Below are 14,036 nucleotides of genomic sequence, written 5' to 3' on the forward strand. Positions count from 1 at the left end.
AACTCGTTTGGATTAAACCCAGACCCGCGAACTTTGTGTTAGGTTTGTGTTGTAATATTATCATATGCATTATTATGGTAACAAAGGCTAGAAGCTAAATAATATATAGACCGAACCTGAAGTTCATTAATCTGAATGTTCATGGAGTCAACGGTGGAATATAAATGTTAACCTGACAACTAAGAAGACAGTTGAAGTGATAAGTGGTAGCCATCCGGCCCTCTTCCTCCATTTTGTACGCGATGGTTAATGCATTTGAATGATCACCGACTCTGCAATCTTCTTCAATCAAAAGATCATATATCTCATCAGAAGCTCTGAGTCCATCTTCAGCATCTTTCATGAATACTTTGTTGGCATCATCCAAATAACTGTTTCTAATAAGTTCACCTGATCATAAATCACAATAATTAAACTTTAAACTATCACAACATAATTTAAAAAAAAATGTTACATGTTACATGTTTCGCATAAATTTGTTTGCAAGTTCACCTGGTTCGGCTACCACAAACACGTCATTTTGCCAGCTGGAAATGGTAAAATAAATAAATTGGATTTTAGTTATTATTAACTAAACTTTTCAGTTTAGTCATTACAGTTCAAAAAAAAAACTAAACTTTTTAAGAACATAAATCAAGTACTGATAGGCTTGTAAATGAACCAAGCGAATGCGAACGGTGAATATTTGTGTTGATCTAATATTAAAAGGAACAAACGACTGAACTCAAACCTCAAAGTAACATTTTCACAGATAAGACAAATATTCAGTGGTTGAATGTTGTCTCCGTCAGCGGCAGTTACAATTGCTGCTTGAGTTCACCAAAATCGTCTAGATATACTACGCCAAACCCTAGAGCCTTCCGCCATCGAACCCAACAGTCACTAAACTTTGACGGAAAAATGAACAACATCACCATCAGCCCCTAAGGGAATGAAGTTGCAGGGTTTGTGAGGCATTATTACCCGTTTGAGCAGAACTTAACCCGTTAAAAGACCCGTGACCCGCAAATTTTCTTTAAAAAACTCAAATCAACGAGAGACCACTATTTTGAAATGGAGCAATCTGGTGGCACGAGAGGGGGTGGGGAGCGACGTGAGAGCGACACGTAGGATTTCATGGTAGACAATTATATAGATATAGTTAGATTAGATATTATTTTATTAAACATTAGATGGAAAAATTAGTGATTTTTAGGTAATTATATGGACATGGATGCAGTTAATTTCAAATATCGGGCTTAAATGAGTCCAAAGGTCACTAAAAAAGCCCATTATCATCATAACCACTTCTCTCGTCGGAAAATGAAAACAGATAAACCTTCAATGTAATCTCCACTCACTGCACTCTCACCGGCGACAACCACGAATTCCGATGGACTCCACCACCAACCACCGTCGTCATCCACCACACCACCACTTCATAACCACCGTCTCTCACTTCATCAACTCAACCGCCTCAAACATATCCTCCATTCTCAACCCTAATTTCCCCAACACATCAAATTCACCTTCTAAATTACGCAATTACCCTCCGATTAATAATATTATTAACACGGACTCGTTGTCTTCGTCCACGTGTCATCCGTCGTCGGAGTCAACCAGCTCAGGCTTTCCGTCGACGGTTAGGGTTTCGAATTTAAGCTCCACCGGTAACGGCGGCGGTCCGGCGTTTGTAGGCCAGGTGTTTAGTATGTGTGACCTGTCCGGTACTGGTCTCATGGCGGTTTCGACTCAGTTTGATATTCCGTTTATCTCGAAAAGGTATGGTTAGTTGAATTAGGTGTTGTTTTACTTATGGTGTGTTGGTTAGGGCTTGAGATTTTATGTGTGGACTGATGAAATTACATGTGTGCACGGTTTGGTTCGGTTATTAGCTTCAACTGAAACCGAAGTCATTGGTTAATCAATTTTATTAAACAATCGGTTTTTGGTTAATTAATAAGCGGTTCGGTTAGTTTTTTGGTTTTCGGTTAATCGTCAAAACTAAACTTTGGCACAAAATTATTTCTTAGATATTCATGAAATGAAGGTATAAGTACATGAAATTTGGTTTCGGTTTTAGAAATTCATGAAATAAAGGTATAAGTACGCGAATTCATGAAATGGAGGTATAAATACATAAAATGGTGTATAAATACATGAATAGAGATGTAAATACATGAAATGGAGGTATAAAAGCTAGAAATATATGAAAATATTAACCGAGGGTACAAAAAATGCGATTACCGAGTTTTGGTTAATCTTCAGTAAAGTTTGGTTTGGTTTGGCTATTTTTGCTTAACCGAGGGTACAAGAAAAATGATATCCGGTTTTTGGTTAATTTTGGTTAACGGTTTGGTGATTGCTCATTCCTAGATGAAGTTACACTCTGTGCTTGCTGATGAATCTAAGTTGTATCATTTATGTTAGGGTTATGATTAAAAGTGTTGATAGAAATAGTTTTATATTGCTTAGTTATGTACATTCTTTTAGCAATAGCAATTCCCAATTTGCAAAAAATGCCTTATTTAAAAAATGTAGATCAGTTAGGGTTTGTAGAATAGTTGATAGAAACAATGTGATAATTGGTTAATCATGTGCATTCCTTTGGCAATAGCAATTAGCAAAACCTATTAGTACGTAATGCTTAACATTAAAGATGGTTTGCACACCAGTAAAACATTGAAGATAATAATCTGATATAAGGTTTTTCTTAAAGTGCATGTGTTTTCTTTCAATTTATATTCCTAGAGTCTTCTTCCATCGTGTATCATATATGTATATAGACGTTTCTTTTTATTTACAGAACACCACAATGGCTTAAAAAGATGTTTCAAGCGGTTATAAAGAGCGAGAGGAATGGTCCTGTGTTTCAGTTTTTCATTGACCTAGGCGATGCAGGTACAACTGTGCCTATACAGCGCGCTGTCTAGGTTTTGAGTCTTTTGACCTAAAGATATTGCATTTTTGTATATAGATCTATAAGTTATAAATGTTTGCTACATGCCTAAAAAGCTTCTTATCTTGTTTCAGTTTCTTATGTGAAGCGATTGAGTATTCCTACTGGGGTTGTTGGTGCGTGTCGTCTTGATTTAGCATATGAACATTTCAAGGTATTTATTATCTTTACAACTTTATTTTTTGTTGGTATTAGTTGATTTTTTTTGTTTGTTTATTTTTCTTATTATTTACAGGAAAAGCCTCACTTGTTCCAGTTTATTCCAAACAAGAGACAGGTCAAAGAAGCCAAAAAACTTCTCAAAAACACACCACAAAATAACCGAAAAAAGAAAGTTGAAGGTGTCCCAGTTTTCACTGCCCAAAATTTAGACATTGCAATAGCCACTGCTGACGGAATCAAGTGGTATTCAACTATTTGTAATAATTTTATATATTTTTAACTCAATATATGTTATGTGTTTTACCTAAGTATTTGTTTTTCACCACTTGTTTTCTTAATCATATGCATAATTGAATGTCTAATTCTTGTTAGGTACACCCCTTATTTCTTCAATAAAAGCATGCTAGATGACATTCTTGAAGATTCAGTTGATCAACATTTTAACTCCCTAATTCAAACGCGACACTTGCAAAGACGCCGAGATATTATAGATGACAATATAGCTTCAGATTTATTAGACGACAATACAGAAAATGTTTGGGAACCCCCAGAGGTATTTATTTGTTAGTTTTTTATTCTTGTATTAGTTTTTTATTTAGATTTTGGTATATATTTTATTAGATGCATATCTGTTTTGTGACAGGTTCAGGAAGTTATGGATGAAATAGGCCCTCCTTCTATACCATTGAGTATAATTACAAAGGCTGCAGAGATACAGCTTTTGTACACGGTTGATAAAGTGCTTCTTGGAAACAGGTGGTTGAGGAAAGCTACTGGAATTCAACCCAAATTCCCGTATGTGGTCGACTCATTTGAAAAAAGGTACCCAGATTATTTTTTATGCCGTGCATTCTTATTGGATGATTTCTGTTAATCATCATCCCATTTTCTGCTACTACTTATAGACTTAATTAAGGAAACTTCATAATTACTAAGACAAAATCACTAAGGACATATAAAATTTATACTCCTCATAGCACACTTGGAGTATGTGATTACAGGTTCCGCTCAAGTCACTGGCATATCAATACGCTTGAAGTTTTAATAATCAGATATGCATATTCTAACTAGAATAAAAATTATGTAAATGGTCACTGTGGTTTTATATGAATTATTAGGTTCACCCTTTATGCTCAAACACTGCACAGATGATCTTTGTATCTAACCTTTTTTTGCATCCAAGTAAAATGACCAAACTACCCTTGCCCACCCTTTATATCCCTTAGCCATCCCTCCTTTTTTTTGGTTTAAGCATAAACATATGTTTAACCGAGAGTATGTTTAACTGATTACAAACATATTATGTGTAGACAAGTGCACCTCACGTACGCTATTCAAGTAGAAGGATTGTTTGTTTAGCAAGTAAGGACCATCCATGTTTTTTTAAAGTAGACATGACTATCTGTGTAAGTTACTCTTTTAAGAAATAAAAAATGATCACAAGGACATTCTTGTGATAAAAGAGACTGTATTGTGAAAGTTAACATTTATTTTACAAAGTGTCACAAGCCTTAAGGGTGGCAGTTTCGTCCCATTTACTTAAGAGTGGCCGATTTAGGTTGTCTAACGGTTCAAATATCAAAATAACGGTTCAAATTTCAAAATTAATCAAAGGGGAATACTGGTTGAGAATCTGCCAATGTGCATTTTCAAATGCACACAACCTTTTAAAAGTGATAATATTGTTGTGATCATAACAATTAGTGTTTGTGGGTCAGCCCAACCCGGACTTTTTTACCATAGTAGAAACTAGAAATCCTAAAATATCACCATTTTATTGACCTCATAATTGTATTGTCGCAGGAGTGCATTTTCCTTTCAAAAGGCATCCATGCTACCCAATGCTGACCTGGATTCCAAGTCAGACTCTGAAAGCAAAGAGCTCCATCATATTAGTCCTTCAAAACACGAGTCTCATAGCAACAGGTGACCACCCAAAATACTTGATTGAGCGGGTCTAGTAACGGGTCAAAAGTTGAAACCAATTCAGCTTGATAACTCATTTTTTTTACAGTATGAAGCGGGCTAGGCTTAATTGAGTTGATCAACAAACATCTTTTTGCCCGTCATATCAATTTTCTCATAATAACTAACACTTTTTTTATGGCATTAGATGTCTGGTTTTAATTGAAAAATCACAAGGACTGAAAAAAAATAAAATTAGAAGTATCGGACTAAAAGGGTTATTTTAAGTTTTAACCAAACCATAGGGACTAAAATCGCACCTTACTTTAATCTAAATCTTTGAATAAAAACACTTTATAACTACTAGTTCTTCCTCTACTTTGTCCTATTATCTTCATATTTTGCAGAAAGGGTAACAGCGGTAAAGAAGGCTCGAAAGAATATCCCAACCCGAGCCCGAACCCGTTTCTGCCAAGGATCACCATGGTTGGCGTGGCAACGAGTGAGGCCGGGTCAATGAGCAAGTCAACTTTGAAGAAGACCATGGATGATTTAACAAAAGAATTGGAAAACACAGACCATGGAACCATGGCTAGTGAATATGAATATGATGATGAAAGGGACCCGCTTTTTGTGGCAAATGTGGGCGATTATTATTCGGGGCTTTCAAAAGCGAGTTCGGGTAAATGGGTTCGCCCCAGATCGAAAAGAAGCTAGGTGTTTAAAGCTGTTCGTTTACAGGAATTATAATTTTTTTTGGGGGAATTAGCCGACAAGTAAATGTAGGTTACCAGGATGTATTTGGTATGTTAAATTGTTGACTACAAAAGTAAAAAAAAATGGTGTGTTGTAATGTGGCTGCTGACTGCTGAGAGTCAAAATGTTGACTTTTTGCTAATTCATTTGGAGCTGATTTTGGTACACTTTAGACTAATTGGTGTGTTTTAAATTTTAATGGTATGTTACTAATTCGTGTTTTCAACCATTAGAATCTTTCATGAATTCGTTTTGTCTATATTTTAACTTGAAAACTGATTTGATTTCATGTATGTTGCTACGATTGAAGATGCTATCTTACAAAGAAGACGGTCTACTAGACGGAGAAAAAAATTAGGGTTTGATGAAGGATATATGGATATAAGCTAACTCGACACCCTTACACATCTGACCTCTTTGATAAACCCTTTTGTGATTGTTAATAAAATCATGCAAAGCAGACACCGTCAGCCTCGTTACAGGATGAGGTTTTCATCTATGACCATCTTTCAGTGTGAGAATCACTATTGGATTCTTTCGGTAAATAAGTACAAAATTATGAGTGAGAGTGAGAGCAAACTTGTGTTCTTATATTTATAGTTGGATAGATTAGGGTTGAATAACCTAATCGTATGTGATAGTGACATGTCGTATTCTTATTGGTTGAAGGAAAATATTCCTTTTGTCCCATTGTGGTCCACAATACCAAATCATCATTTAGATTGCCACCACGTCTATTCTTGTTTTGTATTTGATCCAAACACGTTACAAAACATTATGATATTTTATAAGTTAAAATAAAACTAAAGTTTTCATTAGATTAAAAAGATTTGAGTGACTGAAATGAGATTTTGGTAGTTAAGATTGCAATATCTTAAGAAATGGAACCCCCACTCTTGTCAAGTCATTCAGTTGTATGCCAAACCCATGATATCTTATCCTCTCCACGTATTAAAATCAAATTTGAACTCCTTTCTATACCATTATATTTAATTAAAAAAAAACTAGTTATCACATGTTTGTTTGCATTTTTTTTTATTAAACAACATCATAAACGAGTAGAGGTGGGCAAATAAATCGGTTAATTGAGTTAAATGATGCCCTAGAGTTGAGCATGTTTGAGATTGAGTTTGAAAAATGTTTATTGACTTATTAGTGTTTTCAAAAAGCCATTAAATTAAAATATGTTTGGCAATCATAAAAAACTTTCTTATTTTAGATTTTTGAAAGGGTAGAAAATCAGTTTTTCAAAAGACTCAAATCCTGGCTTTTCAAAATGGTTTTTTGAAAAACCCAATAAGCCAATAAACATTTTTCAAACTCAATCCCAAACATGCTCTTATACTCCATTCAAGTACGAGCTTTTAATCAAAGATGAATGTGTCCCACTCGGACTATGGAGGACAGTCTGAATATTGATATCCTTAATAGATCACATTACAAGACAATGGGTGGCAATAATAAATTTCATAAATTCCAAAATGAGTTTCACTGAGGGCGCCAATGTTAAAGTAAATCCTAATCTTATGTATTTGGATTATGACCGACTTCTAGATTTGTGATATGAATTGTGACATCCCTCGATTTCGGGTCAAATTGTATTTATTTTGTATTTGTTTTTATGTTGTAAACCGACTTGATTTATATCCCGAACATTTCAAATATATAAAATATTGGATTTTATGTTACTAAAACATTCCCGCTTGTCTAATTTGAAAAACCCCTTTTACGGATTCGAAAACGGACTTAAAACGCTCAAGATACATCAAAAACGAACTTCCGGACGCGAACCGACGTGCAGACCAGTAGCAGATCAGCAGCAGACCAGCAGCCCCATCCTTTTTTTTTGTTGTTTTGTGACTTGTCTTGACCCGTCTTGCATGCAAACCTTGATATCACACTCCATGCTTGACCCTTTCAACCCACCCTATATATACACCCCTATCCCCTTCATTAATCCCTGCTCATTCATCTCTTTCTCTTCCAATTCTTAAGCATTCAAAGGTGTTCTTCATATTTTTTTGGCAGTTTGACTTTCCAAAGTCAAACTGACCATAGTCTTACATTATAATCAACTTGTTAACACTTATTTATACTAGAAGATTGTTATACAACATATATATATATATATATATATATATATATATATATATATAATAGTACCCTTTGTACCTTTGGTGGGCATTTCTCCGGTCTCGGTCGGTTAAGTGTCCGGCCCATAAGACAAAGCTATATGGAGGACTCGTAGTAGTCCTTGATTATATATATTTTCCGCATCTAACCATCAAACTTGTTATACTTGTTTAACTTCTGCTCATCTTAGTTCTTATTTTACATTTTGAGTTCCATGGTTATGGGTTTGTAGAGACTAGCCTCGGTTATTCCGTAAATAGCTCCAAACCGGAAGCCGAACTCTTGTTTACTAGTTTGTTTAAATAGTTGTATAAACATGTTTTATGTAAGATTTGAGTTTCTAAAAACCATTTTAATTAGTTCCATGGTTATGGGTTTGTAGAATCTAACCTCGGTCTTATCCCGAAACAAGATCCGAACCGGAAACCGAACTTTCGTTTAAAGACTTTGTTGTTGACTTTTTGTATGTAAAACTTTGGTGTTATTATTTATAAATTATTTTACAAGTTCTATGATGTTTGGACATGTGGTAACCATTCTTGGCCTTATTCCAAGATAAAAACCGAACCAAACCGAACTAAACCAAGTTTACTCGCTTAAGACACACAAGTGTGTTTTTAACCATTAAAGCTTATATATTTCTTTAAAAATACTTTATAAACTGATTTTAATTATTTTCACAAAGTACTCGGAATGTTGAATCCGACTTGATCTTATAACAAAGTTTGAACCGATTAAACCAAACACTCGCTTAACGGACGTTGTTAGTTCTAAAACAATAGAACTGCATACTTGGTTAAGTCTCTTTAAGATTTATTGAGTTATCTCATACATTTATTATTTTGGAAAAGTTGACTTTGGGTTTGGTCAAGTCACCAAGACCCGAACTGACCACCCGAACACTCGTTAAAACCCGTTTTAGTATCTATATTATAAAGGGACTTGCTTTCTTGCATTTTTACCCACCTTATACTTAACATAGGTTGAGTAAAATTAAGGGCTAGATACTTTAACCCGGTTTCGAGCAAACTTACATTTTTAAAGGACTATTATTATAATTTCTTAAATATTTACATTTTAAACCTTAAACTTTAAATTGTTTACATTTCTTATCATTTATTTTCGTTTAAAGACTTCCAAGACAACTTTTCTAATACAAGACTTCTTCTCCTTTAGGCTTCGTTCGTTAAACTCATCATCATCAAATCTTTCAAGTTTATTACTTGAACGTGAGTACTTTCATCCCCCGTTTTCACTCTTTTATATTTTGGGGGCGACATTGCAAACTTATTCAAATCCAAATGATTTATACTTGAGTCTTAAACCACAAACTTATTGTATACTTTACTTAAATAAATGCTCGATTTGGTGTTATATGCTTATATGCTTAAGTGCTAATGTGTTTACCGCTTTTGGATGGTTGATTCACAAAATCCGAGTATATCTGGCATCCCCTTATAGAAAGGTGTCGTTAATGTATTCTTATTAACGATTTCATACAAAATCCGAGTATATTTGGCATCCCCTTATAGAAAGGTGTCGTTAATGTATTCTTATCAACGATTTCATTTATCTAAATTGTTGCTATTATTTATTGTTTTGTATACAAGTTGTGGAATTTCATATTATATATCTATTGTTCAAAAACTATAAAATTACTCACCAACCTTTGTGTTGACAAATTCTATTTATGCAATGTTACAGGTTTGACTTTAGGTTGACTCGAGGACTTGAAGAAAAAACGTTATCAAGACTATTAGGATATTAGCAAAACGAACAATATATTATTTACTATGATTTGAAATTCGGTTATTGTATGAACAAGTTATGTGACTCTTTGTGTTTTTATGAATTTAAATGAGTTAATTAAATATTGTCACTTAATAGTGTCGTGTGCGATGAACAATCGGTTGCGGCCCGACGTTTCCGTCTTGGTCAGGGTGTGACATGAATAGTGATTATATGATATATATTATGAAAGATATGAAACACAATGTTAATGGTGTGAAGCGTATGTATATTTCAATATCGCATGGTTACAAATATAACTTTACATTTATAGTGGGATGATCGCATCTACGACATACTGTTATTCCCAGTGGCCCCCTGAGGGACCCTAACCTGTCATTATGTAGGTATATTCAGGTCTAATCTTGTGGACCATCCTTTTCCTTCATAGACATTATTCACGATCCTCCTTTTGTCCTTAATAGTGTAGATGCGATCTTCTCCTCATTACCTGTATAGATGCGATATGTGTGGTGTTACCCCTACAATCCTTAGCATATGAGACAAAGGTTAGGGTAAGTAACGATTAACCACAATTTGTGCTCTAAGATAATTGTACGTTATGTCTTCATTCCAAGCTACCTTCGGAAGCAAACCCAAGTAAGCTCGAAGAACTATTTTCAACACCATCTAATACTTGACTTTGATTTTTGCATGTAACATACGAAGAGTGATTTAAATTTATCATCCGTATTTAGACATTAGTAAGATGTAAAACTATTGTCGAGTCACATTACTATATATATTACTATAAAGTTGAACTTTGGTGCCGTAAGTTGGACCACTTGACGGCACCATATTGATTGAGAATTTTTTTTTGTTTTTTTAGTTCAGTTACCATAATAAACGTAATGGAAACTGACCAACGACAATTTTTTTTGTTTTAGTTCCTCCTGTATCATAACAAACATGAAAGAAACTGAACGAGTTCACGCAGACTCTTGACCTTATTTAATGTCCATGACCGACAACGCTCTGGTTTTAACAATGCGCAAGTTTACCGACCGACCCCCCCCCCCAAAAAAAAGGTCGTTGGCCCACCTCAATTTTTATATTTTTTTTGTTTTTTTAGTTCTGGTACTATAACGTATGTAATCATAACCGATTGGATTCGTGTCAAGTTAATGCCTCAATGCTCGGGATCGACAACGCTTGGGTTTTACCACCAGCTGGGTTTGCCAACCAAATAAACATCGTCTTTAATATTTTGTTTTCTTATATGTTAATATTTTTATATTTTAATTTGACGAATTGATTTTTTGTGTTTTAACGCTCAAATTTTACCAACGGTGTCTATATCGTGACGAACCCAGCCGATACTAACCAAATTCATATCGACCAATCGTCGTAACGCTCGGGTTTTACCAATGCCCGTGTTTCAAAGATGGGGTTTTCCAACCGTAGCGCCGGGTAGAAAAACTAGTTATAATATAAACAAGAACTTTGGTGCCGATAAGTGGCCTGTTCGGCCACTTGGCGGCACCGTATTGTTCGAGAATTTTGTTTTTTTAGTTCAGTTATTATAATAAATATAATGGAAACCGACAAAACGCCAATTTTTTTTTAGCTCTGGTACCATGACAAACCTGAAAGAAACAAACCGAATTCACACCGACTCACGACCTTATTTAAAGCCCATGACCGACAACGCGAGGGTTTTACGAATGCTCAAGTTTACCGACCGACAGACCCCCCCCCCTCAAACTAAATAATTAAAATTGGTCATTGGTCAACCTCAATTTTTATATATATATTTTTTCGTTTTTTAGTTCCGGTATCGTAATGTACGTAATCAATACCGACTGAGTTCGTGTCAAGTTATCGCCTCAGTGCTCGGGACCACAATGCTTGGGTTTTACCACCGTCCGGGTTTGCCAACCAAATAAACATCGTATTAGATATTTTGTTTTCTTATATGTTAATTTGACGAATTATTTTCCTTTTGGGTTTTAACGCAGCCGATACTGATCGAATTCGTATAGACTCATCGTCACAACGCTCGGGTTTTACAATGTCCATGTTTCAACACAGGGATTTTGCCAGCTGCCCGGCGCAATACCCCGATTAGAAAAACTAGTTATTAATTAAAATAAGTAGTGATTAAATCAAAATTGAAAACAAGCAAGCAACAAACTGTGCCGTTTACCCATTTTTAAAACTAATAAACAAAAGTTCAAAGCTCACACTTCTATAATCATCTAGTAGTGTTTTTATGTAGATACACACAATATTCAAGTAAAAAAAAATCAAACTAACCAAATTTTCTAGAATTTTCAAGTAAAATCACTAAATTTTATTTTTCCTAGTTTGGGTTTTCCAACGAATACTCAAGTTAGATTTCTACTTGTGTCACTTTGGGTGGATATTGACAATAAATAATTTGAGCTAGGTCTTGTGCAAAGACTGTCAGTTTGAACCCCGAGCCCAACCGAATTTTCGTCCCACCATGTGTTACACCAGTGAGTTTTGCTCTTGTGGGGACACAACGCCTGTCAAGTGGTAGCATGCAGTAAGTGGCGGATCTTCAACATTTAGTATGGATGGGCCGAAAGTCACGAGACTCATTTTATTTTCCTACTTTTAAGTTTCGGGTCAGCAATCTGGTTCGGTCGGGTCGGGCCAAACAATAAAAGCTTTATATTCAATCATTCAACTAAAACACTAATTCAATCATTCAACTTACCGTTCTTACACATAAAAAACTATTTTTAAACAAACGAAGACAAGATGCGAGGGGAAAGATTTCTTAGGTAAACGGTTTCCTGCTCTTCAGCTTTAAGGGATTTATTATAAAAAAAGTGTGGCCCAGACACATAATATGGATGAGCTAACATAAATAATATGGATGGACCGAACTCAATACATATATATATATATATATATATTTGACTTTTTGGAAAAAAAATACCATACTAAACGAAAAAGTTGGATGGGCCAAGGTGGGATCCGTCTCTACATGTAGTATGGTCTCTCGAGAGAAAGCCCAAGCCAAACTCTGAAGCCAGCGTGAACCCGATTAAGACAGCATAGTCTGACCAGAGTTAGACAACAAGACTCTCAAAATTAAAAAATGTGGCAGCTTAACACACAAAAAAGTCACCGTTCTGATTTTTTTTATTTGATTCTATATTTACGGTAGTACGACATGCCAAACTACTGAAGATCCAGAGTTTGCCTGTCGAGTTGAACTCTTCACCGAACACCAACAAATATACGGACGATTGTTTGCTGATTCATACAAAGTTAACCTTGTCCCACCTTTGACTTTGTGACTAAAAGTCAACCAGATTTCACACTAACTCCCACCATATAATCCATCATATCTTGACCCCATATTATTTTTCTTTGTAACAAAATATTATTTGTTTATTATTCATCTCTTCATAAGTCAGCGCCGGCTCCCCCGGAGACATCGTCTAGGTTTAAAAGTATATACATATATATACACACATATATATGTATCATCAATTTAATTACTAGTTCATATGGATGATGGATGGGATTTGCATGCGGTGGTTAGGAGCTGTTCGGCTCCTAACACCGCTTCTTCGGTGGCTGTGGATGTACCGTCTGCTGAAGCAGTCGGTACCACCGCGACCACCTTGATTTCGTTTGATGGACGACCAGATCATGAACAACCGTCGACATTTAGTAATTTAATTTCATTTTCTCCTATGCAGGATTCTGAGTATCATGGCAATAAAAGGTAGAATTTATATTATCTTAAAAACTAGATAAGATCATAATTAGTTTATAGAATTTTTTACATAGGAAACTTTAGTCATTCAAAAAAATAGCTAGCTCATTAATCATCCATGTATATAACTATACAATTTGCATCAACTTTAACATGTGAGTATATATATGACAATAAAACACTCAAAAATTGATTAATGCTACTTAATATAAGTTTACTTGATTTGAATGGGCATATATATATATATATATATATATGATTGGTGAACACTTGAAGCATAAATGTGTGATTTATAGATATTTTTGTTCGTATTAATGATCATGTTAATTATGGTTGAAGCAAAAATGATAGAAAGGTGGTTGAGATGAGGGAAGAGGAAGTGAGCAATGATGGATGGGCATGGAGAAAATATGGTCAAAAGCCAATCAAAGGCTCACCTTATGAAAGGTTTGCTTTCTTTGATCAAAGTGTGGGTATATATATTAGCCTTAGAGTGTAATTCATGTTGAGTTAGCTGGTTGATAGGTTTGGGTTGATGATTGAATTCTTCAACCTTAATCCGACCCAACTTCTTATATGTGTTGTGTTCGTGCTCGATTCACTTAATTAAAATCGTTTCGTGAATATGAGTAATACATAAAGAATTAGTTAACATTT

General features: G+C 34.9%; 2 protein-coding genes across 2 annotated transcripts; both read left to right on the top strand.

Moving 5' to 3' along the window:
- The first annotated feature begins 1,372 nt into the window (after positions 1-1,372).
- On the top strand, positions 1,373-5,819 carry LOC143618617 (uncharacterized). Its single transcript, XM_077090751.1, has 8 exons — positions 1,373-1,761; positions 2,786-2,880; positions 3,013-3,092; positions 3,174-3,343; positions 3,473-3,653; positions 3,744-3,922; positions 4,904-5,026; positions 5,413-5,819. The coding sequence occupies exons 1-8, from the start codon at positions 1,373-1,375 to the stop codon at positions 5,720-5,722; spliced, it is 1,527 nt and encodes a 508-aa protein (XP_076946866.1). The 3' UTR covers positions 5,723-5,819.
- A 7,348-nt stretch (positions 5,820-13,167) lies between these two features.
- On the top strand, positions 13,168-13,826 carry LOC143618618 (WRKY transcription factor 22-like; the record flags this gene model as incomplete). The annotated part of the gene is made up of 2 exons (XM_077090752.1): positions 13,168-13,388; positions 13,719-13,826. Coding segments are annotated over exons 1-2 (329 nt in total), but the record flags the coding sequence as incomplete, so codon positions are not given.
- Positions 13,827-14,036: the final 210 nt, after the last annotated feature.

This window comes from Bidens hawaiensis, unplaced genomic scaffold, assembly GCF_021521415.1.
Source record: "Bidens hawaiensis isolate Kalapana, Puna unplaced genomic scaffold, B.hawaiensis_p1.1 tig00419493_1, whole genome shotgun sequence".
Classification (NCBI taxonomy): domain Eukaryota; kingdom Viridiplantae; phylum Streptophyta; class Magnoliopsida; order Asterales; family Asteraceae; genus Bidens; species Bidens hawaiensis.